We start from the raw sequence: 27,255 nt of genomic DNA on the forward strand, positions 1-27,255 counted from the left end.
TTCCCTCGGCAGTTGATCAGTCCCTTCCTCTGTCTCCTTTAATACTTTTCGTATGTTTCCAGTATGGTACTTATTACTTTATATATCTGTCTCCTCAATATGGTCTGTAAGCAGAGACCATTCTTTCCTCTTTTGTAGTTTCTGGGCCTAGCATATAATAGGCCTTCAAAATATATTTATTAAAGGAATGAAAACTTTGAAAGCATGCCTCTCAAACTTGTAAGTGGCACTATATTTAATATGTTTAATGCCAGACTCTTGATTCAAAAAGACTTGGATTGTTTTGTTTTTTTTTTTATGATAGGAAAAGGCTGGAAAGATGGGCCAGAACTACCTAGATTAAGTTTAACAGAAAGAGAACTAGCTAGATTAAGTTTAACAGAAAGAGGTATAAACCTCCAAACTTAGGTACACGTTAGGTTTTCATTTGCAAGGTGAGAGACAACTGAATCAATAATATAATATGACTGAAGATAACACAAAGAACCCCACATATTAATAAAGTGTAGCAGCTGAAGCAAAAGAGTTGAACCCTACCATTGTATAAACTCTTCCGACATATCGTGGGTATTGTGTAATTTATGAGGCACATTAACAAAACAGAGAAATTCCAGAAGTGGGTAAATGGGCTCATAAGTGACCTGAAAACTATGAAAATGAGCAACAGTTAAAAGAGTAGAAGTGCCTTCCTTGGGGGGTAAAACAGTAGGGAGAGTGGGGAAGAATAAAAGGGTTTAGCTAAAGGAATGCAAACTCCAATTCAGCCTAGTTTAGATTATTAGTGTTGGTGCATCTTCCTCATTTAACAAAAGAGGAAACTGAAGTCGAGAGTTTAATTGAGTTGCCTGAAGTCAGTCAGCTAACAGAGCTAGGACATAAGCTCAGGTCCATTATACCAGGCTGCCAGAAGGTTGAACTTTTTAAGATGATTCTTATTCTTACAGCATTTTTTTCTTTAAAAAAAAAAACGTAATTGTGTTCGCAAGTGCGTTTTCACTATATTGTAGACACCGACTAGTCCATGAGCCCTCCTCTGTCCATCACGGGAAATGTTTGGGAGACAACTCTCTGCAGGGGTGGAGAGGAAAGTCTTGTTTTAGGTTTGGAGTTTACACTTGAAATCCTTTTATGTCACTTCATATACTAAGACTGAGACTTTATCATATTCCATGATAAAGTAAAATTATTTGGATTAAGGTATAATTACTTTATAATTATGCAGTGTAATTTTGGCTCAAGTCAGATTCTGTGGGTTCAAATTCCTGCTGTGCCACTTACCAGCTAGAAGGCCTATTTAACCTCTCGGCCTCAGTATCCTCATTTGTAAAGTGGAGATAATAATACTGAACTCATAAAGTTATGATGAGGAATAAATAAGATTCTATACAACATATGTAGCTTGCAAATAGAACTCAAATATTAGCTCTAGCTATGCGTATGGTAGTAGAAGAGGTTGTCAAAGGAGAGGGTATACAGTAAGAAGAGGGCTAAGGGCAGAACCATGGAGAATACTAACATTTAAGTGGTGTGCTGGGTAGAACAGTATTCCCCCCAAATTCTTGTCCACTGTGAACCTTAAAATGTGAGCTTATTTGGAGTTAGGGGTCTTTGTAAATATAATCCAATTAAGATAACATTATACTAGGTTAGGATTAGGACCCTAACCTAATGACTGATATCCTTCTTTTTTTTTAAGGGTTTTTTTTTTTTGAGATTTTATTTATTTTTAGAGAGGGGAAGGGAGGGAGAAAGAGAGGGAGAGAATCATCAATGTGTGGTTGCCTCTTGAATGCCCCCTCCTGGGAACCTGGCCTGCAACCCAGGCATGTGCCCTGACTGGGAATCAAACCAGAAGCCCTTTGGTTCACAGTCCAGCGCTCAATCCCCTGAGCCACACCAGCCAGGGCTGACTGATATTCTTATAATAGAGAAATCTGGACACAAAGATGCACAGGAGGAAAATAACGTGAAAACACAGGGAAGAGAACATCATATGAAGGCAGAGATATGGGAAGAAGGCCAGGTGATTGAGGACATAGCCTGGAGTAATGCATCTACAAGCTCAGGAACAGTGAGGATTGCAGCCAACCACCAGGAGCTAGAGAGAGGCATGGAAGGGTCCTCCCCTAGAGCCTCTAGAGACAGCATAGCATGGCCTTGCTGACTCCTTAATCTAGGACTTCTGGCCTCCAGAACTGTAAGAGAACAAATTTGTTTTAAGCTACCCGGTTCTCGTTACTGTGTTATGGCATCCCTAGAAAACAAATACAGATGGTGAGCAGACAGGATGAGTAATAATAATCGTTTCATAAATGTAATCTCAATTGATCCTCACAGAGACCTGAAGTAGCAGGACAGTTTACAGATAAGAAAATGGATGATCAGAAGTACTAGAGGCTTGACAGGTGGCAGAAGCAGCATTTGACCCGGAGTTAGGGGTCTTATTCAAACACTGACTTTACTAAGCAAAATGCTTCATCCTTTCTCAACTCCTTCTGAAGTTTCCTTCCCCATAATAACTCCAACTGCATCCTCTTACTTGGGGAAACTTGCTTCAGTAAGATCATCGATGAGTGAATTCTACTAACACATTGATCACACGTGTGCATTGTACCTTTTTTAAATTTTAACTTTTTATTGTTATTCAATTACAGTTGTGTGCCTTTTCTCCCCATCCCTCCACCCCACCCCAGCTGAACCCCCCTCCCTCCCCCACCTCCACCCTCCCCCTTGATTTTGTCCATGTGTCCTTTATAGTAGTTCCTGTAATCCCCTCTCCTCACTGTCCCCTCCCCACTCCCCCCTGACCATTGTTAGATTGTTCTTAACTTCAAAGTCTCTGGTTATATTTTGTTTCCTTTTTTCTTCTATTTATTATGTTCCAGTTAAAGGTGAGATCATATGGTATTTGTCCCTCACCATCTGGCTTATTTCACTTAGCATAATGCTCTCCAGTTCCATCCATGCTGTTGCAAAGGGTGTAAGCTCCTTCTTTCTCTAGCATTGTACAACCGCAACACAACCTTATTGTGTTAAGATCCTACCCTTGTAGGGAGGGGTTCAGGCAGCTAAAGAAGGTAAGACACACTGGGGAAAAACGGGTCATTCCTTTTCCTATAGTCTTAAGAGGCAAGGCAAGCAACCCATCCCAATAACTTGTTTCCATGGCGATTTCAGGAGGCGGAAAAAAAAGAGCTGTGAAAGGACAAAGTTGTAAACAACCTACAATATATAATTCCTATGGTGTGCGCATACTGGAATAGGAAGAGTTAACTTGTTTCGGGTTACACAGCTCCTCCGTTTTCGAGTAAACAGGATCCCTTGCTTCAATATTCCTTCCGTTAAATTTCCCTGTTTCTCCGTATACTAAGATTCCGTGGATGCTACTTTAACTGCTTTCTTTTGGATTAAAATGGAAACTTTCAGCGGAATGACTATCAAATAAGAAGTTGTCCATACTGTTTTTCTCTAAAGCACCAGTAATGCAGAATAGGCTTTGAAATCAGAAAGTCTCGGAATCCAATCCTAGCTTTGCAACGTAACTTAACCCCTGAGTTTCCGTTCCCATAATGAGAACACCGACTCTCCGTATGTTTTGAGATTAAGTTATAGGTAAAAACAATGGACACAGCAAAATTTACCCCAAGACAGCATGAATCAAAGCTTTTGAGCTTTTGCCCTCTCTCCTTCGGCTATGTTTCAGCCTTTTGTCTAACGAGTAGAGATAGCACACCCAACAAAAACATGCAAAGGAAGCCCCCACCCGCAGCGCCAATTGAGGGCGTGTCCAGAGGGAAGGACCCGGTGCCTCCGCCCCTTTTGGGCGGCAAGCGCGCCTGATCGTCTCTGTGCACCTGATGGCCCGCGCCCCCCGTCTCCAGATCCGCAGCAGAACACGCATGGCTTCCTCTCTAGTCCCACAGACCGGGTTGCCTGCAAGGCTCTGGGCCCGACGCCGAATGAGGCACAGCCTGGGACAGCCCGGAGCCCGCGAGCCCGGCCCTGCGAGGACCCCACAGTGGCTCTCCGCAGCCCCAGCCCGGGCCGCGCCCCTTGAGACCTGAAGTTTGTAGGGATCTGAGTCCGAGTTTTCCTTCTGAAGGTCTTCTTTACCACCATGCCGCTGTACGAGGGCCTGGGGAGCGGCGGGGAGAAAACAGCTGTCGTGATAGACCTGGGAGAGGCCTTTACCAAGTGAGTGGCCGTTGCGCAGGCTGCGGTGGTCAGTGGGGGAAGGGCGAGTGGCCGAAACCCAGGTCCGGCCTGGTCCCTCATCACTGGCTCATGGGGCAAGTCGCGATGTCTCCACGCCACCGCCCCAATCCACCCCAGCCCAGCCCCTCCGCCAAGGGTGGTCCTTATTATTTCCACCGTGGGCGATGGGAATACCTAGGATCCGGTGGGGAAGTAAAGAGGCCCAAAAGGCTTCGCGAGAATTACTTTCGCCGATGCTCCCGGTTATTACCTGAAACCGAACAGACCCTTTTGAGTCACCCCCGCGAGGATGGCTGCGCAGACCTAGACCCCGCTTACCCTGGCCTCGTCAGCTTAGGAAGCTAGTATTGTTAAACACTGAATGGAGCTTCTGTTGGTGCTGAAAATCCAAATAGGTTCAAGAGTAGGAAATCAAATCGGGGAGACTGAACACATCAAAGAGATGATACTGTATAGATGAGACTCTCGAGATTGCGCCCCCCTAAAAAAACCTCTTAGGGAAATTAATGTTTTAAAAAGCAACTTGTGAACATTGGAGTAGTGGTTCTCAGCCTTTTGGATGGCATAGATCCCTCTGATGACCGAATGAAAGCCACATGTACACAAACCTTAATGTATTTGCACGTAGTTGAAGGGATTGGCGAGTGTCATAGTGGTCCTTGGACTCCAGGTTGAGTGCCTTGTGCTGGTCTCAAGAGATAGGAGAGTGACAGCCAGAATTGCATTTTGTATATACTTAAAATGGAAACATTTGAAAATCCTTACATAAAATCTAAGTAATGCCTAACATGTAGTAGGTATTTAATAACTTTGTTGAATAAGTGTTCAAAAAAGCCTACCTAAGATTTGGACCTCAGGTATACCAGAACTGGATTGAACTGTCCTTGGATTAAACAGATCATTCTCTTACTGTTCAATGCAAAATCTTCCCTTATTTATATTTTTAAAGGTTTATTTCTAGCATAATAAATACCTTGAGGCTGACACCGAAAGATAATACTTTGGCTATATGTTGGGGAACTGAGAAACAAAGCTGCTGTGCAGGAAGATGACTATTGACAAAGACAACAGGAGGATGATAAGATGAATTTATGAAGTAGAACAAACTGGCACTGGAGCCAACCAGTGAGTTGCAGCCTGGAAATTTAAGGAGTCTTGGTGAAGGTGGAGATTAGTAGAAAATGTGAAGAGCTATTCTGAAATAGGAGAGCAGTACTGAAAACGACAAGGAGAGATCATTTTCAGACTAAACTTAAATGGTGGTAATTTTTAAGCGACATTTTAAAGTTTTACTGATGTGAAACAGAAATGGAAATACCTAAATACTCAAAAAAGAATAGTTTTTTAAAATGAAATATTAGGCACTTTAAAAAATGATAGTGAAGAAAATTAAATATAGGCAGAAGCTTATTCTATGAGTTTATGGTGGGTGAATAGTGTGATTATAACTATGTCAGACATTCATAGTTTTAAAAATAGACCAAAAGGAAACCTGTCAGTATAGAAGCTAATAATACTAGAATGATGGACTTACAAGTACCTCCTGTGAATGAAGTTATAGTACAGATCAGGGTTGTAGAGATGTGTTATGGAAAATTCAAAACAAAAATAAGTGCTGCCCTACAAACTGTTAGAGCGCTGACCAGGTAGCTCAGTTGGTTAGAGCAGCACCCCCATACGCCAAGGTTGCAGCTTGGCTCTCCCATCAGAGCACATACAAGAAGCAGCCAGTGAACACATAAGTAAGTGGAACAACAAATCAACACCTCTCTTTCTCTCCCTCCCTCCCTCCCTCTCTAAAATCAGAAAATTTAAGAAATATATATATGTCAGGGTTGCTAATTTGAAACTTTTTTTTACCTTTGATGTAGTCATAAATAGATGGAATTAACATTTTTTTAGGTCTTTTTGTCTCTTTGAATGCATCAGAGATGTTTCCAGATGTGTTTATGTCTACTGATTTTAAACAAATACAGAAAAACTTGTTTTTATGACAAATAAAAGACTTTAAGCGTTTCAATTTTATATTTGCAGGTGTGGATTTGCTGGAGAAACCAGTCCAAGATGCATAATTCCTAGTGTGATTAAAAAAGCTGGCATGCCTAAGGTATTTTTAAGAACAAATTAGCACTAAATACTGTGCTATATTTTAAAATGTGACAATATAAGATTGATTAGAACAGTGCTAACTATATTAGATACCTTGTGACTGTATTCCAAGAAAAAAAATTTTAAATATTTAGTTTAATTTTGCATGCCATAAAATTCCCTTATTTAAGTGTACAATTCAGTGATTTTTAGTAAATATATTAAGTTCCGTAGCCATCACCACAATCCAGTTTTAGAACTTTTTGTTGCCCCAGTAGATCTCTAATGCCTGCTTACAGTTTATCCCCATTCCCACTGCAGCTCACCACTCATAGTCTTTCTGTCTCAAAAGATCGACCTTTTCTGTACATTTTATATAGATGGAATTATATCAAGAGAGTTTTTAACCTTGTAAAATAATTTTTTGAGCCTTATAATGTAACATAATTAGAGAATAACTTTATTCTTACCCTGTTCAAAATATGTCAGGTCTTCAGTCCTTTGTATTTAATTCCAAGATCCAAAGAACTGTGAAAAACAATTTTTAAAAGACAGTTTCTTGCCAAAGCTGATTTGGCAAGTGAGGAATTGTAGAACAGTAGAAAGAGTAATTTTCAGTGCCATAAAATTCACCTGTTAAAATTACAAATAGCGCCCTGGCTGGTGTAGCTCAGTGGATTGAGTGCAGGCTGCAGGCCGAATGATCACCAGTTCGATTCCCGGTTGGGGCACATGCCTGGGTTGCAGGCCAGGTCCCCAGTGCCGGGCACACAAGAGGCAGCCACACATTGATATTTCTCTCCCTCTCTCTCTCTCTCTCTCCCTTCCCCTCTCTCTAAATATAAATAAATAAAATCTTTTATTAATATATTTTTAAAAATTACAAATAGCCCTGGCCAGTGTGGCTCAGTGGATTGAGTGCTAGTCTTCAAACTGAAAGCTTGCTGGTTCAATTCCCTTTATGGCCACATGCCTGGGTTGCCAGCCAGATCCCTGGTAGGGGGCGTATGAGAGGCAACCAATCTATGTATCTTGTTTCTCTTCCTCTCTTCCTCCCTACCCCTCTCTCTGAAAATAAATAAAGTCTGTTTTAAAAAATCATGAACAAAAACAGGCTTAATGGAAAAAAATAGTGTTGGGATAGACCATAGAAAACCCATGTAACTTTGTAATCAAAGCCCTAGCAAAAACAGTTGATCTCTCAGAAAAAAATTGGAACAGCTTTGGCTTGCAACTGAATGTGGCTGGAGCATTTCTTGGGGGTATTAAACATAAAGTAGTAGATTGAAAGTGTTGGTCAGTGGGTGCTGAGACAGTGCAGATGGAAGTGAGCTCTGGGCCAGCCAGTGGGGCTGTCCAGATGGGACCAAAAGTAAGCGCGGCCAACAAAGAGTCGTGAGAGGGCCCTTCTGGGAAGGGGGCCTGGTACATAGGACCATGCAGACTTTTAACAATAAATCTGAAAGGATATGTACCTGTATGGCCACTGGTTGATGACTTGATTTTTGTTGATGAAGATAATAACTTACCGTATTTTTTGTTCCTCTTGCCTAATATGAACTAATACAAAAATCACATTAATACAGTGTTCCCTTATTTAACAATTGAATATGAGCATTTTTGTTTTACGAAAGCATGTGTAGCAGAAGAGACTAGTACATCATTTATATTTGGTATTAGGGATGCATCATTAAGATCAACATGAAATGTATGGAGTCAGAAATCTTTTTTATCGATTTCAAAATTTTCTGCAGATTCTTAGACAAGCCAAAAATATAGTACATATTTGTGGTGGTATCAAATGTGATGGAAGTTCCTGCCTATTCATTTTTCATGTTGTTATATAACAATTGATGTTATTTTGTTATTAGATTAGATTACTAGATACAGTCCTGACTGGACTTTGAACTTGTACATTCTCCTTGGCACTTTTCTTAAGTGTTTTCAGCTCTTCTTGAAAAGACAAATATTTGTGAAGATTACTCTCTCTATTCAGCTATATATGGTTCAGAAACTTTTTTAATTCTCATAAAATCAGGCAACTAGCTGAGCTGACGGTCTTTCCTTTAAAAGAGCGGATGAAGAAAGGTCTGACAATGATGGATCAGAGTGCTTAAAACTTCCTGACGATTCTGAGTGAAACCTTGTCAGGTGTTTGTATTGATTTAGCACTCATGGTCTGGTAGTGTTGTGTGCTTTCCTTTTTATCACACTTTTATTAGCTATGCAGTTTGTGCTTTGTACTGTGTCAGTTAAGGGAGAATATGTCATAAGTAAGCCAGAAACAGGCCTTGCCTCGTGGAGCTTGTAGCTAAAAGGAAAGAAGACATTTTGGATGTGATGACGTGGGGCTGATGTTGCGAGGGGGAAAGCATCAGTGTTTGGGGATGACTAACAGGAACTGGACCAAGTCTGTAGCCTTTGATGCTTTTTAATTGATGTTAATTTTTTATTATTCCTGCCAAAATGATAAATATGATGAAGGACAAATGCAAATGAACACAGCTCTTTAATTACTTATGGGCACACACTTTCATAGCCCACAAGCAAAAAAGTCCTATCATCTTAGACATGCCAGTTCTTAAGGATTTCTAATGTAAGTGATGAATCTATATTTGCTGTTTGCATTTATTCTCAATGCAGATTGCTTTTGATTTATCAGAGTCATAAATAAGCATGTTTCAATTTGAGATTATTTTATTAACATAAATCAATGTCATTTTATTTTTTCATAGCCTATCAAAGTTGTTCAATATAATATCAATACAGAAGAATTATATTCCTACCTAAAGGAGTTTATCCACATACTGTATTTCAGGTAGGAAGCAATGCTGTTTGTTTTTCCCCCCAGCTTTTGTGATTAGGTTTTCCTGATAATGCCAGTCATAATGAAATTTTGTGTTACATCCGATGGGGGAAAAAAAGGTTGGCTTCTATTACCATTTTTACTTGCTTATTTTCAGTCTTTTCCAAATATATTTGAATACTAGAAAATGGTCAAGTGTAAGGAAATATTGGAAACAAATCAAGTGCCCATTAATAAAGGGGGTTGGATAATTAAATTATTGTACGCCCTTATAAGGAAACACACGACATTACAAAAGGGTTCTTTATATGTACCAATATTTATATGTATCAATACAGAAAGGTGCCTCAGATGTATTGATGATAATCGGAAAAAGCAAGTTGCAGAACAACAACTATGGAATGAATATTTCTGTTAAAATATATGCATGTGCATATACAATATGAAAATACACAAAATGCTACAAATGGTCATTTCTGGGTAATAGAAGGGTAAAGTATTTATATTTTCCAAATTATAAACTTACCTTATATTTGGAGTTTTGTGCATATACAATATGAAAATACACAAAATGCTACAAATGGTCATTTCTGGGTAATAGAAGGGGAAAGTATTTATATTTTCCAAATTATAAACTTACCTTATATTTGGAGTTTTGCGCATATACTTTTCCTTAGTTTTGTAACCTAAATAAAAAAAACTGTCTTGTCAGTGGCTCAAGTTATTCATAGCAGGCTGTTTCTGTTTTCTGGGATAAGTTGATAGATGTGACTGAAGTTCCCGACACAGTGCATGAAATGTAGGAGGAGGTCAGGAATGTTGTCACCTTCCTGCGCAATGAAATGAAGATGTCTTTTTGTCACAGAGCAAGTCAAGCTGATATAGTGTACTTTCTCTATTCTTAACAAATTGGAACATGTACCAAAGTAAATTAAAACTTTTATTAACTTTTAAAACCCAAACTATCCCTTTTCAGGCATCTGTTGGTGAATCCCAGAGATCGCCGAGTTGTGGTCATTGAGTCGGTACTGTGTCCTTCCCACTTCAGAGAGACACTCACTCGCGTTCTTTTCAAGTCTTTCGAGGTACCTGTTACGTATGTTGTTGTTTTTGGTGGGTACTCAAAGCTTAACCTAAAAGACCCTTATTTATTTTCTTCCTTGTATGTACTGCAGAGTGCATTTGAGGAACCAGATGACAGAGTAAACCGAAGCCTCCTGAAGTCGACCATTTATTTTCTTTCTTTATATGGTTATTTCATGCATAGTTAGCATTTCATCCAGCGCCTAGATAAATGAAGATTTCTTCTTACTGATGTTTCTGTTACTTATTTTAATATAGGCTTTTTTGTTTGGGGACTTTTTTTCATTCAGAATTAAAAGGTTTATTATGTACTGTGGAGATTCTGAGGTGTTTCTTCCAGGTCTTTCTGGTTTCTATTGTTCAGTTATGCTGAGTGCTCTAAATTCTTCAATTCTTTCATTTTAGGCTTAAATTCCTATTAAATGGAATATTTAAGTATTGTTCCCCTTAGACTAAGTAGGCAGTGCCAGGAATGACTCTTGTGTCTTGATATTAGTAATTTTTCTTGTAACTTTTATAGGAGTCAAGATTATGGTTTTTTAAAGACCAAAATTGTGATTTGATTAAATTTCATATTCTAAGTAAAGATCATATGGCTAATCTTTATTATTTAAATTTTTTTAAATCCCTGACTTAGGAATTGAGAGTTTTCCAGCAAGGGAAACTAGAAGATTGTATAAAATGTGTACAGTGTATCAGAAATTAAGCACATATAAATGTATTTTTTATACATTCTGCTAAACTCAAAATATATCAAAACTCAAGTCTTTAGGAGATAAGGGAAATTAATATTTCTAACTTACAGTTTATTAAGACAGAAACAGATTACCTACTTCCTACACTTACTGCTGTTACAGATTTAGGAATTTGGTTTGCAGTAGGGAGAACACAAACAAAACAAGAAGTCACTTAAACCCTTACCTGAATAAAATACACGATTCTCTGTGTTTATACTTAGATTTTTAGTTGTTTTTGTGTATCCTTGTCTATGACTAGAACACCTGCTACATCTACTTAGATAAGGGAAATATAGCCATTATTTTGTTTGCCATTTGGTCCTAATGGACTTTCATGTTTTGATAGAATATTTATCTAATATTTGGAGTGTCACCAGATCTGGCAACTTCTCACTGAAAAATATTACAGAGAACTAAGGATTTTTGTAATTCTTCAATTGAATTCTAACTGCTATATTACAATGTTTTTAAAACATAGTTTATGTTACTGTGAAAAAAAGACAATCGAATTCTTTTTCTGTATTTTCATTTTGATGGCAAAGGCATCGTTTTATTTTTTAAATGTAGCATTTCCTTTCGATTTTATGTTTCTAGACCTCTTCTTTTTCCTCTGAGAGAGAGAACAATTTTTTTTAATGCTTTATTTTGGAACAAAACAACTTAGAGAATTTAGAGTGTTTTTATTTACTACAATACATTTTGATTACATGCAAATTCAAATAAATCAACAAACTAGTTCTTAATTTAGTTCCATAAAATTGTTGAATGGGCATCATAATAGAAATTAATACCACATTCCTGGGAGTTTCTCAAATATACTTGAAATGTAAGGCAGACTTACTTCAACTGCTGACTCATCCTGCTCTTTTTGTTTCCTAGGTCCCATCCGTCTTGCTTGCTCCGAGCCACCTAATGGCGCTCCTGACACTTGGGATAAACTCTGCCATGGTCCTGGATTGCGGATACCGGGAAAGCCTGGTGTTGCCTGTATCTTTTTTGTCAACCAGCCCATGTTGCAGTTTTTACTCTACTGTAAAATAATTGGGCTTATTACAAATGGGTTTTACTGCACCAAACCATTTTGGGTTACCGTGTACAAATATGAATTACCATGTGGAAAAAATTCTCAGGATTGTGAGGCTTAAATTTACTTTTTGTAGAAATTATTATGATATGGTCCCAGTATATACTCCAGGGATCAGACCTCATGATTATATTATGTTCAGTTGTTAAGAGGAACATCAGCTAATTGGACATGTCAGAGCATTGAGTAGGATAATCAGGTTCTAAGAAAAGATCATACAGAGAGTAATTGGAGAAACTTGAAATGAGAAAGTTAAATCAAGAAAAATGGAAAGTTAATGGTGTCCTCACATAGCTGAAGGACTCACTGTGGAATGTTGAATACGTGTTTTTTATCTCTCCTCTCCAGAGGCCATCAAGGCGGCAGTATGGTATAAGGTTTATGAGTTTGGGTTTGGGGATAAAATTTACACACAAGTGTAAATCTCAGCTATGCTTCCTACTGGTTGTATGATGCTGCTCAGGTAACTTAATCTCTTTGGGCCTCAATTTCCTTATCCATAAAATGGGCATTACAGTAATTGCAGCGGAGAGGGTGTCATGTGCCTTGAGTGAGGTGGTGTATGTAAGGTATTAGCGGAGGAGCTGATACATACTAACTTGTTCAACAAGTGCTATAGTTTTTATATCACCCACAGTATCTCTAGTAATTCAAGCTGTCCCAAGATAGAATTACTAACTGTCAACTGGTAAATTCCTTGTCATTAGAAGCATTTAAACAGAGTATATGTTGCTCAGAAATGTCACAACGGACATAGCTACACTGAAAAGGAGGTTGAAATACACAAATGCACGACTTGCAATTTTGAGATCTACATTTATTTATTAGAAGAAATACTTACAGGAAGGAAATCAAGAATCATTAACTTCTAAGGAACTAAATTAGGCAATAACTTTTTAAATATAAAATGTTTTGTTTGTAAGTGTCATAACCCTGTAACTTAAGTATTATTTTCATTTTATAAATGAGAAGATTGAAAGTTTGGATATGTATTTAACTTAAGGTTATATAAGCATTAAAGCCAAGATATATACCCATGATTGTTGCCAAAGCCAATGCTTTCACCAATATGCCTTTTTTTCCTTTTTATAAATATTATACTTACAAGACATAGGCAAAAACAACATACAAAGTAAGGTAGCAAACCCTCAGTACAACATCGTGCACTATGCTCTTTGCTGTCTAATAGAAATACAATGTAAGACATACATAATTTAAGGCTTTCTAAGCTACCTTTTTTTAAGAATGAGACAAAGACAATTAGTTTTTTTTTTTTCATAGGAATTGTACTCCAAATCTGTCTTCCTAAGAATGTACCCTGGTTGCTGTGATTGAACTTTATTCTTTTTTTTTATTGTTCAGTTACAGTTGTCCCCATTCTTCTCGCCCCCCACCCCTGCTGCTCTCTCCTGCCCCATCCAACCCCTCTCCCAAAGACAGTCCCCTCAGCATTGTCCTTATCCATGGGTCCTTTGTACATGTTCCCCTTCCTCCCCCTGTTACCTGCCTCCACCACCCCTCTGGTTACTGTCAGTTTGTTCTTTATTTCCATGTCTCTTTTTTCTTTCGTTTGTTTTGTTGATTAGTTTCCATTTATAGGTGAGATCATATGGTATTTGTCTTTTACTGCCTGGCTTATTTCACTTAGCATAATGCCCTCCCATTCCATCCATGCTGCTGCAAAGGGTAGGAGCTCCTTGTTTCTGCTGTGTAGTATTCCATTGTGTAAATGTACCACGTTTTTTTGATCCACTCATTTACTGATGGGAAGTTAGGCTGTTTCCAGCACTTGGCTATTGTCAGTAACGCCGCTGTGAACATAGGGTGTGTAGGTTCTTTTGAGTTGGTGTTTCAGGGTTCTTAGGGTATAGTCCCAGCAGTGGAGTTGCTGGGTCGAAAGGCTGTTCCATTTTTCGTTTTCTAAGGAAACCCCATACTGTTTTCCACAGTGGCTGCACCAGTCTGCATTCCCACCAACAGTGCACTAGGGTTCCCTTTTCTTCTCTACAACCTCACCAGCACTAGTTGTTTGTTGATTATTGATTGTTTTATGATGGTCATTCTGACCAGTGTGAAGCGGTATCTCACTGTGGTTTTAATTTGCATCTCTGATGGCTAGTGATGATAAGCGTCCCTTCATATGTCTCTGGGCCCTCTGTATGTCCCCCTTGGAGACATGTCTGTTCAGGTCATACCTTTTTAAAAATATAAACGAAAGAGAATCAATATAAAAATTGATAATGAGATATCTTACAGGGGCTTTTTTGCATTAAGTCTAAATTTGGTGATTTTGTATGGAGTTTATTCTTACTGCACATGTGAATTTAGACCAGTCACGTTTCAAGTTATATTTGGCCAGTGGCTACTTTATTGGATACCCCAGCATAAGCTAATGAATCCTGTGTGTTGTGTGTTTAACCTTTTTCTGTGGAGAAGAATATAAAAAAAGACTGATTTTTCTGTAACTTTTAAAAATAAATAAAAATCTAATTTAAAACAATACTGCAGAAGGTGAGGAAAATATAAAGGAAACCACATTTTATCTCTTAAAATAGTAATATCCTTGACAACCCTATAGATATACGAAGGAATCCCAGTACTGAATTGTTGGGGAGCACTCCCCTTAGGAGGAAAAGCTCTACACAGGTAAGTTTCTTGGAATTTAGCACATTTTCTTTACCTGTGCCACAAAAACAGGTGCTAATTTTTTGACAGTGTTCAATAGGGGACATACAGTGTGGACATTTAATGTTATTTATTTCATTCTCCGTTAATCTTCAGTGTATTCATCTTTAAAGTATAAAACCGTTTTTACTTAAAGGATCATAATGCATTATGTAGTAAACGTATTAAATAAGAAAAGGATATCAGTTGCAGTGTTTTAATTCCAGTAACACTTTTCTTTTAATACCTTCAGGGAGTTGGAAACTCAATTATTGGAACAATGTACTGTCGACACAGGTGCTGCTAAAGAACAGAGCCTTCCCTCTGTGATGGGTAAAATCATTTAAAACTATTTCAGAGCAGTTTACATTATTCCCTTTTCACTTTTCAACTCACTTTTTAATCCCATTTCACAGTTACTCTCTTTTTCCGCACATCACTCTGATGACATTGCTCCAATTATAAGGTTATTATTGAGCTTTTCATTACCAAATCTAGTAGTTTAATTTTAGTCATCTTTTCTAGAACTTTTGACATTGTTGAGTACCACATACTCTTCATACTATCTTCTTCCTTGGTTTTCAGGAATGCTGCTGATTCTCAAACAGGTGCCTGGGCCTGACCCTTCTTTTAAACTTGACTTCATATTTCCAACAGATTATTGGATATAAGCTAGGCATGTCTCTTGGCACCTCAAACCTAAGACTTAAGTGAACATTTTTAACTCTTCCTCTAAATTCATTTTAGTGAATCATTCTTGGATAAAGGTAACATCTTTCTTATCTCCCGTTTTGGAAAATCGGGAGTTAATCAAGTCCTTTTGGTTTTCTCTTAGAAATCTCTCTCAAATTTCATCTTTTTTTTTTTTTTTTTTTGTAACTTTTTTCAATCATCCACACCACTGAACATCTGAAAACTTGTACATTGTAAACTAGGCTGTCATTATTGCTTGCTTGGATTATTAAGGGAGCCTATTCTCTGGACTGTTTCAGTCTGTTTTACACTGTTGCTTGAAGAACCTTCACAGAACAACTGTGATTACATTGCTCTCTTGCCTCAGAACTTCTGCGGGCTCCTACAGGCTAAAATCCAAATTATCTGTTTGATAACACACGTTTCTTCACAATCTAAATTTATTCTACCTCTTAGCCTTAACTCAACCCTCTGCACCTTATGTTTGCTACAGTAAATTTCATGTGGTCACCCAGGCACCTTCTACAGTCCTGTACCTTCATTTTTTCTGTTTCTTAACCTGGGATGTTTTTCTTTGCCTGGTTGGGTTTTTGATCTTCCTGTGTGATGCAGCTAGAATATCATCTTAATTTTGAAGCCTTCCTTGTTTGCCCTAAGCAGAAAAATTGTTAAGCCCTATCTGTTAAGTGCTCAGCAGTATTGATTAGCAAATATGACATGTTCTTAACTTGCCTGTTAGCTTACTGGTTTCCCTTAGTAGACTTTGAGGATTCCTGTCTTACTTATTTTTAAATTTGTAGCACCTAATACAGTGCCTGGGCACTGAATAAATGTTGGAAAGAGGAAGGCAGGTTTTTAGGACATTTATCTTTACATATATTTCTTTTCCCTTCTTTTGGCAGTTAAGATAATAGCATTCTTCATTGTGTAGATCAGAGTATAATTTTTCTATTCTAGATACACTTTCCTACCCTTTTAGTATGTTATGGTGACATTTAATTTATAAAATGTATCCAAAGATAATGAGTTTAGTGCAACATCCCAAGTCTTAATAGAGGTCTTCTTTAAAACATTGTAACATTTTCTTAAAATTCTGAGCTGTAGGTTTTAGACACCCATTCTTTAAGCAACTGTCTTGGACTCTAATCTTTCCTTCTCATACTCCCCCAAGTCTGTGTTTGTGATAGTAAGCCTCGCAGCCCAATAATTAAGGAATTAAAAACAAAACAAACAAATGTATCACTGTTTGGTGAAGGACCCATTTAGGAGTACCAGAAACTCAAATACATTTAAGATTTCTCTTGTGAAATCCTTAGCAAAGGTTAAACGCAGGTCTTTCACATATTTGGATTTCCTTACCTAAACTTTGAATGAGCCTCCTTTGTTTAGTATTTAGAATCTAGTTCAAAAAAGAATGAATATATAAAGTACCTTATAACTTATAAAAAGCTAACCTAACTACATTGATTTGAAAGTGTGCAGTTTTAAAGTAAATTATATGCAGAATATTATGCTTCTTATTCTCCTAAGTTAACTGAAAATTAAATACTATTTTTCAGAGCCAACCAGTGTCTCTTGTTTATACTCTTCATTTTTGAAGTTTAAATAGCTATGATAACTTGGTAAGATAAAGGAGCCCCTTTCCAAAGCAGCATCTACACCCAGCTAAAATAAGCACTTTATTTTTAAGCCTTCCTTACATGTTGCCTAAAGAAAACTTTTTCATACTACCAAATGTCTTTGGCACATGTTGGATTTTATTTGAATATTCCTAGAGAGAGTAGTATGTGGAATGTTCCTGTTTTTAGCACTTTAGTTAAATTGTAAATTCTTATAATCTAGTTATACTTCTTTCATCTATTTATAGCCAGATTTAAATCTTTTGGGGAATATTTATCCTCTTGTGAGATAAATGTTAACACTTAAGAACAGAAATCTTAAAACTGACCCCTAACTGATACACTAACCCCATCAGTTAAAAGATTTTGAACATGTACCTTCAATATGTATGTATGTTTATTTATTAATGATATGTACACTGTTATTACTATATAGTAAAACACACAAAAGAATCTGGAAAGGGTAAGATGATAAAGGTAAAATAATTTTAAAGTGATAATTATTACTTATAAAAATTTTGCAACATGATTAAATACTGTTTATTATTTATTTTATTTTCAGTTCATGGTTTAACATTATGAAAGTGTGTTTTTTTTTAATTCTGAATTATATAGTATTTATTTTTTATTCATTGATGTTTTAGAGAGAAAAGAACAACATCAATTTTTTGTTCAACTTATTGATGTAGTCATTGGTTGATCCCCTCACCAGGGATCAAACCCACAACCTTGGAGTATTGGCACAAAGCTCTAACCCACTGAGCTACCCCACCAGGGCGAAGGTGTGGTTTTTAAGTTTAATTGGACTTAATACTTATTGTCAGTGGCTGGCACAACTTAAAAATATAGCTAACAAGATAATGTAGATCCAGATAAAAGTACACGATTACCCTTTCTAAATCATGATTCCTTTTTTCAACTATACATTTTTTAAAAATTATTTTATTGCTGTTCAGTTACAGTTGTCTGCATTTTCAACCCCCCTCCCCACCACCCCAGCCAAACCCACCTCCCTCCCTTGCTTCCACCCTCCCCCTTGGTTTTGTCCTTGTGTCCTTTATAGTAGTTCCTGAAAACCCTTCTCCCCACTGTCCCCTCCCCCCTCTCCTCTGGCTATTGTTAGATTGTTCTTAATTTCAGTGACTCTGGTTATATTTTGGTTGTTTTTTTCTTTTGTTGATTATGTTCCAGTTAAAGGTGAGATCATGTGGTATTTGTCCCTCACCACCTGGCTTATTTCACTTAACATAATGCTCTCCAGTTCCATCCATGTTGTTACAAAGGGTATAAGCTCCTTCTTTCTTTCTGCTACGTAGAATTCCATTGTGTAAATGTACCCTAGTTTTTTGATCCACTCGTTTGCTGATGGGCACTTAGGTTGCTTCCAGCACTTGGCTATTGTAAGTTGTGCTGCTATAAACATTGGGGTGCATAGGTTCTTCATTTTTGTTTTCTTTGATGTAAATAATTTGTTTTTATAAATCGGTCAGAATATTTTTACATGTTTAACAGTGGGTTAAAAATTCCGAGTTTAGAAGATTTAGCATTTAGGTTAGAAAATTTTGTTTATGAATCTGATTTGGAAAACGAGTTTTGGCAACAAAATCACATTTCCAAACATCCATCTTCCAAGGGCTTCCTATGTTGTATAGATTTCTTGGACTGTATATTTTCTCACTAATTTTTTAAAATACCACCTTTACCTTGAAGGATAAAAGTAAAAGTCTGCATGTGAACCTTTTTAAAATACACATATTAGGTTAGCATGTTACCGACAGTCACTAATTATCACAGGAAAGATAATCAAACTTGAAACTTCACTTTTTTTTAAGAAAAATAAATAAATAACTTATGTTTAAGCTTTATATTTCTTCTAAGTACCACAAGATAACCAACAAATATTTTTATGGTAGAAAATACTTTCCTTTTATGGTAGAAAAGGTAATTCGATCTAATGTCAATTATTTGACTACATTTTTAAGGTATCTTGTTTTCATCAAATTTATAAGTAGTGACATCCAGTAGTGCTTTGCATACATCTGGCTTTAACCTCTGTGGTTGGCTTGGTTTTGAATGATGAAGTTTCTTCCCTAAAAGCATTTTAATTTTATAATTTGGCTTTTTAAGAAATTATAGTACCTACATTTTTTAAATGTTTGCTGAACTAGAAATGTGAATGCAATATGAGACTATTTTTTGCTTATTATTAAAGTTCTGTAGTTTTAAATAAAATTTCTTTTTTTAGGTTCAATTCCAGAAGGTGTCTTAGAGGACATTAAAGGTAAACTAAGTTATTTTTGTCCCTTTGAGTCTTAATTAGTGGTTTGGATGGCATGTGTTTTAAAATATTTACACAGATATGAAATACTTGTATATTAAATTTATTATGTAATACCCAAAATATTTTACATACAGACTATGGAATGTAAAATAAAATTTTAGACTGATGTAAGTTTTTGGCATTATTTATGATGTGTTATTGAAGAAACTTCTCAGTTGTAGATTTAGGATACAGGGCTACTAGGGGATTAGTAATTTGTACAGTGTGAAATAACAGTTAAATTGCTTAGAAAAGAAGCTACTGGTTTTACGTCGTGTATGGTTTTTTACTCGAAGTTTTAAAATATATTTTATAAGGTTAGGTATTTGACTGACTGCAGAAATTCAACAGTTGGGGCCAAAGTATATTGGATTCATTTTATTAAGATATATTACCTCTCCTTTGCTAAAGTGCATTTTTATGATAATGCTTAAATTGAGTTTTCTGGTATTTTGATTCACCCAAAGGAAAGGAATTAAAATATAATTCAATGTTTAGTGCTGAGAGTGTCATGTAAAATTAATATTCTAGAACATTTTATAGAGAATTAGTAATGCATTTAAGAGTTAAATGGAATCTGGAGATCATCTGGAACAATTTGCCTTGGAGTTGTTTAGTGCCACACAATAGGTAGAGTTAGAACTAGGGCTGCAAAATGGATCTTTTTTATTAGACTGCTTACTTTTGTGGTATAATTACCTAAAATCTCTTCAATTATGGTAAAATTTCAGTCATTTGTACATGCTTATTACAGTATCTCTAATAATACCAGAAATATCTCAAGTAAAGTTAATAGTTTCTCTTTCCTTTTTCTAGTCCTATCCCCCATGATGTAACAATTGTTAATGATTTGGAGTGTTTCTTCCTATATGTGCTCCAACATATGTATGTATGTTTATAAGATGTTTAACTTTCTCATTTGTCTGAGAAACATCATATTGGTAAAAACTTGAAAAACAGACACCCAATGTTTGTGACATTGTGGGAAAATGATTATATATTACTATTAGTAAGGATTGAAGACTAACCTTTTAGGAGAGCAATCTGGTATATTAAAATTGAAAGTGGGTGTCCCATCCAAGAGGGGAATGTTGAATGAAATTAGGTAACTTCATAATAAGGATTACTGTGTGGCTATTAAAAAGGATCTAGATGTATTGATTTGGAAGGTTGTCCATATTATGGGAAAAAGCTGTTGCTGAATAATATGTACAGTTGGAACCTATTTCTGTTAAAACAAACATGCAGCACTCACACTCATATTTGTTACTTATGTAGTTTAATTACCAAATTTTCAGTGATTTAATTTTTTTAAAGATTGTATTTATTTACTTTTTAGAGAGTGAGGAAGGGAGGGAGAAAGGGAGAGAATCATCAGTGTGTGAGAGATTCATCCATTGGTTGCCTTGCATGTCCCCAACTGGGGAACCTGGGCCACAGCCCAGGCATGTGCCCTGATTGGGAATTGAACCCGTGACTTTTTGGTTTGCCAGCTGGCACTCGATCCACTGAGCCATGCCAGCCAGGGCAATTTTCAATTATTTTAAAATCCTTAAATATAATTCATCTATTCTTGGCTTTCAATTTCAGTGAATTTGTTTCTTTAGAGAAGGGCCCCTTTCCCTGCCAAGTATGTATGATCTTGCAGGCTAGGCATTTACCTTACTTAGATAGTTCCCAAGACTTGAATAAAATGATAAAGTGTATAAGTAACTTGAGCATCTTGCTTGCTATATAGCATATTTGCATATTGCAGATTCTTAAATATATTTTGAATTAGTGAATGAAAATAATTTTATATATGTCCATATAGACTTAACTAGCATGTTTTGTAAGTAACCCAGTCAGAAGATTTTTTTTGCACTCAACATCAATTTTGTCTGTACTTCAACGGTTTTATTCCTCACCTATTACTGATTTTTAGAGAGCGAGGAAGGGGAGAGAGAGACAAACAGACAGACAGACATTGATTGTCGTTCCACTTATTTATGCAATCAGTAGTTGATTCTTGTATGTACCCTCACCAGGGATTGAACCCACAAGCTTGGCATATGGGGATGGTGCTCTAACCAACTGAGTACTTGGCCAGGACTATTCTTTACTTCTTTCTGAAAATAACTTGAAACAGCTTATTATAAAAGGTACTTTGCAGTAGAAATAATCTTTAAAAGAAGAAATTTCAAAGCATAAAAGCAAAAATGGTGATATAAGAGGAGGAAAGTGATAGTGTTGGGGTGTGCCAAGAGGGAGAAAGTAATCATGCTGAAAAACTGAAAACTAAGGAATGTTACTGTAACTAGGAGTAAAATTGGGCTTTGTGTTCTGACCAAGATTTAAAAAAACAAAGAATCAGATGGATATACAAGATTAGATAGAGATACAGATCAATCTTGGTCAAAGAAACATTCTATTATACATTTTCATGATGCTAAAATTTATTTTTATTATGGTACTCTTTATATAAAAGAATATCTAAACGAAATAATGTCCTCAAAGATGGTGTATTAAAAAATGTGGTTTTATGGAAGATGAACACAACATGTCTTATGACTCCTTGATGAATGAAAGGTTTTTTTATTTGTGAATAAATTGTCACAAGCTAACTAAAGACAGGAGTAGTTTGTGAAATTTGAAGCAATGGATGATTAATGTGTCTACTTGAATAGGATTTTTTTAAGGGGACATAGATTAACTAAATCACAGACCCTAACAAAGTCTCCTTTTCTTTCAAGTGCGCACTTGCTTTGTAAGTGATCTGAAACGTGGACTAAAAATCCAAGCAGCAAAATTTAATATGGATGGGAATACTGAGGTAGGTTCAAAATAAATGTACATTCTTTTTTCAGAGGTTTACTTATATTTATTTATATAATTAGATTATTTATATTTATATTTCAGCGTCCCTCACCACCCCCAAATGTTGACTACCCATTAGATGGAGAGAAGATTCTACATGTCCTTGGGTCAATCAGGTTTGACCTTAATTTCTATGAGCAAAAAATTAACTAAAATAAATTTTTGGCCTTTAAAAATATTTGCATATAACATTTAGTGTTATTACTAGTTATGTGTTTTTCATGAAGCCTCATCATTCATAAATTCATTATTCAACCTTTCCATTTTGTCAAACTATAAAAAAAATTTTCTTATCAAAGTAATTCAGAACTTAGTTACTGAAACTAACCATTCTTTGAGGTAGAGCATAAAGAATGATACTTTAAAGTAGGGGTTAGCAGACTTTTTCTGTAAGGGCCAGACGGTAAGTCGAATAGGCTTTGTGGGCCACATGGTCTCTGCTGCAGCCGCTCAGCTCTGCAGCTGGACTGCTACGTCAGCCCCAGACTCCTGTAGGCTGAGTCTCCTGAAAAGAATTCTTATGTTTTGAAAAAGATTTAAAATAGTGTGCATAGTATGATTCCAATTTAATTTTTAAAATTGTGTTGTATATACACATGTACAGTTAATTTTGTATTGCATTGGATAGGATTGCGTTTGGCCACCAGTCACACAAATGTGAAAAGAGTGGCTTCAACAAGATAGAAGTTAGTCTCTCATTTAAGAGAAGTTCAGGTGGAGACAGTCCAGGGATGGTATGACAACTCCCATCAGGGACCCAAATATCTTTTGTTTTGGGGGTGTAGCCCTTTTCCCTGGGGTCCAGTATGGTTGCTGAAGTTATAGCTACATGTGTTTAAGGCAAGCAGTCCTAAGAAGGGAAGGAAAAAGGTACTTCCCCTTCTTTTTAAGGAGACTTTCTAGAAGTTCCACATACCACCTCCGCCTCCATGTTATCGTCTAGTACTTGGGGACATCTAGCTGTAAGAAAGGCTGGTAGAGTGTTTCTAATAGGGTAGGGCATTGTATTCACCGTAGAAGTGGAGTTCTATCTTTTTTAAATTTTCAAACACATTCACAGGAAGTTACAAAGATAATGTAGAGAGATCCCACGTATTCACCCAGTTCTCTCAACAGGTATATTTTACATGACTATAGTATAGTATAAAAACCAGTAAATTGGCATTGGTGTGCTGTATATAAGTTGTTCTGCGTAGTTCTACCATGGTAGATTTCTGTAGTCACCGCCACCACAGATACGTAACTATTCGGTTGCGGCAAAGATCTTCCTTGTACTACTGCTCCAAGTTAGGGTTCTTTTAGTGTGGGAACAAGAAGAAAAAAATAGAAAGTGGATATTTTATTAGGCACCTAGCAGTGTTTGCCATGTATTATTTTTAAAAACAAAGAAATGCTTTGGGGGCAGAGGATGTTTGTATTTAAATCTATTACTGCTGATCTGCTTGATAACTCTTACTAACTTTTACAGAATTCTCGCTTTTTTCTGTTACTGAGTTTAAGGAAGTATATCTGGACAAAATATATGTAAATCTATACATAATAATAATTGTAGCTAACACATGTGTCAGGCACTGTTCTATTAACTCATTGAATCCTCACCTCAACACTTGTAAGGCAGATGCTATTATTCTTATTTATGAATGCAAACATGTTGTGTTTTAACAATTATTTTACAGTAACATGGTACTGGTACTTAAAAATAGGTCAATAGGACTAATGGTATATTCTGCGTATTTGATGCCAACAAAGCACTCTTTTTTTAATCTCATTAGAGATTCGGTTGTGGAAATTCTTTTTGAACAAGATAATGAAGAGAAATCTGTTGCCACTTTAATATTGGATTCCCTTATGCAGGTATTTTTATTTTGTGAAATATTTAAATTTATGACTACAGCACTTTACAATGTTTTCATTTTAGCTGTCGGTTACATTTTTTAGCTTTTATGTTAAACTTTATAGTATTCAGTTTTACTTTGGCACTAAGATACAGTAACCACAACATTTCAAAACTAGGAATGCATTTTTCCATAGCAGCAATAGCAGATGTTTGTTTTGTACTTAGTGTGGCTTGTAGTTTTCTTCAAATGCAGGTTTGTGCAGTACTGAACTTTAAATTCCTGTGGGTATGTGGTAATATGTCTCTTTTGTTTAATGACAGTGCAGTCACAGAACTTCATGGGAAATACATCACTTTGGAAAATGCTGTCTATCTCAATGGCTCCACTCAGAAACTTTTATGAAAATATATAGCATTAATGAAAGACTTTAACATTTCTGTTTCTTAGAGAGCACCAATATGGGCAGGAAATTTCTAAGAATATTATCTTCCCACTCAACAACTGGCTCTAGATCACAGGTGTCAAACCCTTGGGCTGAATCCGGCCTGGCACCTTGTTTCTATCTGGCAGCAGCGCTGAGCTCCTTGCCCCTAGTTAAGGAGTAGTTCCATTTACACAGTCCTAAAGTTACATTCGGCCCTTTGAAGGCAACCGTGAGGCTCATGTGGCCCCCGGTGAAAATGAGTTTGACACCCCTGCTCTAGATACAATACTTATGAAGGTAATACCTTAGAAGAATTAAGTTTTCACACTTTCCTACTGAAAAAGAAATGAAAAGTTATTTCTTCTCATGTTCTTTACTTAACTCAGTCATTCTGTCCTGAAAATGAGAATGCTCACATGTTACCACCATATACCCTGGGAATTTAAAAGTCTATATTATTAAATCTAAACATTTTTGAAGTCCTCTATGAGTATATGGCAATATTATTGTGGTGGTTGTATTTGCTACATGAAAACTCCCTTGTTAAAGAAACCTTGCTGTGGCCATTTTTTGTAATACAAATGATCACCTATTTAATTTGTAATACTTAAGCTATATGTTTTCTTAAATCCAGTCAAGCATTATTTATACCGTTAAGAATAAACCCTTCTTCTCCCTCTCTTTGGTAACAGTGCCCAATAGACACCAGGAAGCAGTTAGCAGAGAACTTGGTAGTCATAGGCGGCACAGCTATGTTGCCAGGATTTCTCCACAGATTGCTTGCAGAAATAAGGTATTTGGTAGAAAAACCAAAATATAAGAAAACACTTGGTACCAAGACATTCCGTATTCATACTCCACCTGCAAAGGCTAATTGTGTGGCCTGGTTGGGAGGTAAGAATTTAGTTTTTAAAATATAATGATTATATACTAGTTGGTTCCTGAATCGTATTTAATGCTATACTAGAGCACATGATTCAGTGTGCAGATCTGCCCACTTAAGAAACTAATAGAACTATTAAATAATTTTTTTGAATATTAACTTTTTCTTAAATTGTTAATTTTCAGAATTATATACCTATTTCACTCAGCATTTAAAACTTTCATGTTTTAAAATAAATTTTGTCCCATTAAGGTCATCCCTCATAATAGTGATAGCTGTGCATTTATTCCACTGATGCTACCATTTCTTAAAACATGTTTTAAATCCTTACAAAACTAATTTGTCAGCCATATGAAAATTGATTGTTTTATAATTTTATTTTGTGACTGAGTTCTGTGACTTAGAAAATGATAGTTTCATTGAAAGAAGGAAATAGTTTATAGCCTAATAAAGAGACTGCTTTGGAGAGAAAAACAATCATGGATTTGTATATGTTCTGATACATGTTTAATGAAGCAGTTTCAGCTAAGAGGTATCAGGATCTTTCTGACAGAAAAAGAAAGTATTGACATTTTTAAATGGTCATTGTATCTTTAGTAAAGTAGAATTTTGTCAAAATGTAATTTTGACCTAGGACAAATGGATTTAGTTACTAAATGATTTTTTAAAGACTGCTGTGTGGGGGTCTTTATAAGGTCTTCCGCATAGATTCTTAGGGTATTACAGTGATGCTTTTTGAGGTTTGCAGTGCTGTTTTATTCATTGACATATAATCTTAGAGTAGTAGCTAAGAAACCTAAGGGTATTTATTGTATTTACAGAGTTAAAAATGCTTTCCACCCCACTGTGCCTCACTTGCTTTTAGATACAGTAATACTTGTTATCATTCTCACTATAATCTATTACAGTCCATTACACAGTGGTTATGGATTACCCAGTTACTTTAAATGTAGGATATAGAACAGCTTAACTGGAATTAATTTGAAGAGTGTGAATATGCATTCTTGAATTTTACCTGTTCTGTCTTGTCATACAATGAAGTGGATGTATGAGTACATAAAATTTTCTGGTAAGAGTTTTCGTCTTTCTTACAAAAATATTTTACCACACAGGAGCTATTTTTGGAGCACTGCAAGACATACTGGGGAGCCGTTCCATCTCAAAGGAATATTATAATCAGACGGGTCGTATTCCTGATTGGTGTTCTCTCAATAACCCACCTTTGGAAATGATGTTTGATGTTGGGAAAGCTCAACCACCTCTAATGAAAAGAGCATTTTCCACTGAGAAATAAAAATTTGAATAAGTTCAACATCGCATCACTTCAAATATCATATCAATTACAAGCAAATTGTACAAAGTATGTGAGATGCTATTGGAGACAACTTTTGTGGAAGTGAAAGCGTTTCTGTAATTATTTTTCAATATTCTTTTGACTTTTTTTATGTAGTGGTAAAATGGTAGCTTATGCTTATGAATGTGTTGTATTTATTTCAATAAAATACAGCAAAACAGTTTAGTTTTGGAAGTTTGTTACATAGTATTTTTTTTAAGAATAATAACATATTTACTCCACTATTCACATAATCTGTCCTGGGCATTGGAGATTCCATTAATTTCATTATTTTTAGCAGTTACTACATTTAAGGAACAAATAATGTTACCATTACCAGTTACTTCAAATACAATATTAACATGGGCCTATTTCTTCAAAATCCTTTTGTTTTGGTATTTACATATCCATGCAATATATCTGCCTGTCTGGACTGAGTATGTTTGGGAGCATAGGTAAGCATTAAACAAAGCGTGGAAATGTTCACTTTCTAACTTTATAGTTTCTTGTATCAACCATTCTCCATTTCTAAGAGGAAATGATTTCTTTGTTATGCAAAGATATTTTATGTATTTTTGTTCACTGCTTCATAAAACATGCATCATAACATCT

At 36.1% G+C, this 27,255-nt stretch overlaps 1 protein-coding gene across 1 annotated transcript; it reads left to right on the forward strand.

The window, feature by feature from the left end:
* Positions 1-3,877: 3,877 nt before the first annotated feature.
* On the forward strand, positions 3,878-26,838 carry ACTR10 (actin related protein 10). Its single transcript, XM_024567670.4, has 13 exons — positions 3,878-4,194; positions 6,250-6,322; positions 9,039-9,121; positions 10,086-10,194; positions 11,809-11,916; positions 14,592-14,659; positions 14,931-15,010; positions 19,235-19,270; positions 22,042-22,121; positions 22,208-22,281; positions 23,938-24,019; positions 25,120-25,321; positions 26,423-26,838. The coding sequence occupies exons 1-13, from the start codon at positions 4,118-4,120 to the stop codon at positions 26,602-26,604; spliced, it is 1,254 nt and encodes a 417-aa protein (XP_024423438.1). The 5' UTR covers positions 3,878-4,117; the 3' UTR covers positions 26,605-26,838.
* Positions 26,839-27,255: the final 417 nt, after the last annotated feature.

Source organism: Desmodus rotundus, chromosome 7, assembly GCF_022682495.2.
Source record: "Desmodus rotundus isolate HL8 chromosome 7, HLdesRot8A.1, whole genome shotgun sequence".
Lineage (NCBI taxonomy): Eukaryota > Metazoa > Chordata > Mammalia > Chiroptera > Phyllostomidae > Desmodus > Desmodus rotundus.

Excerpts from the sequence above, each read along its gene's own strand:
- ACTR10 (XM_024567670.4), top strand. The coding sequence starts at position 4,118 with ATGCCGCTGTACGAGGGCCTGGGGAGCGGCGGGGAGAAAACAGCTGTC. Across the intron at positions 6,323-9,038 it reads AAAAAGCTGGCATGCCTAAG|CCTATCAAAGTTGTTCAATA; the intron begins GTATTTTTAAGA and ends ATTTTTTCATAG. Across the intron at positions 19,271-22,041 it reads TGTCTTAGAGGACATTAAAG|TGCGCACTTGCTTTGTAAGT; the intron begins GTAAACTAAGTT and ends TTTTCTTTCAAG.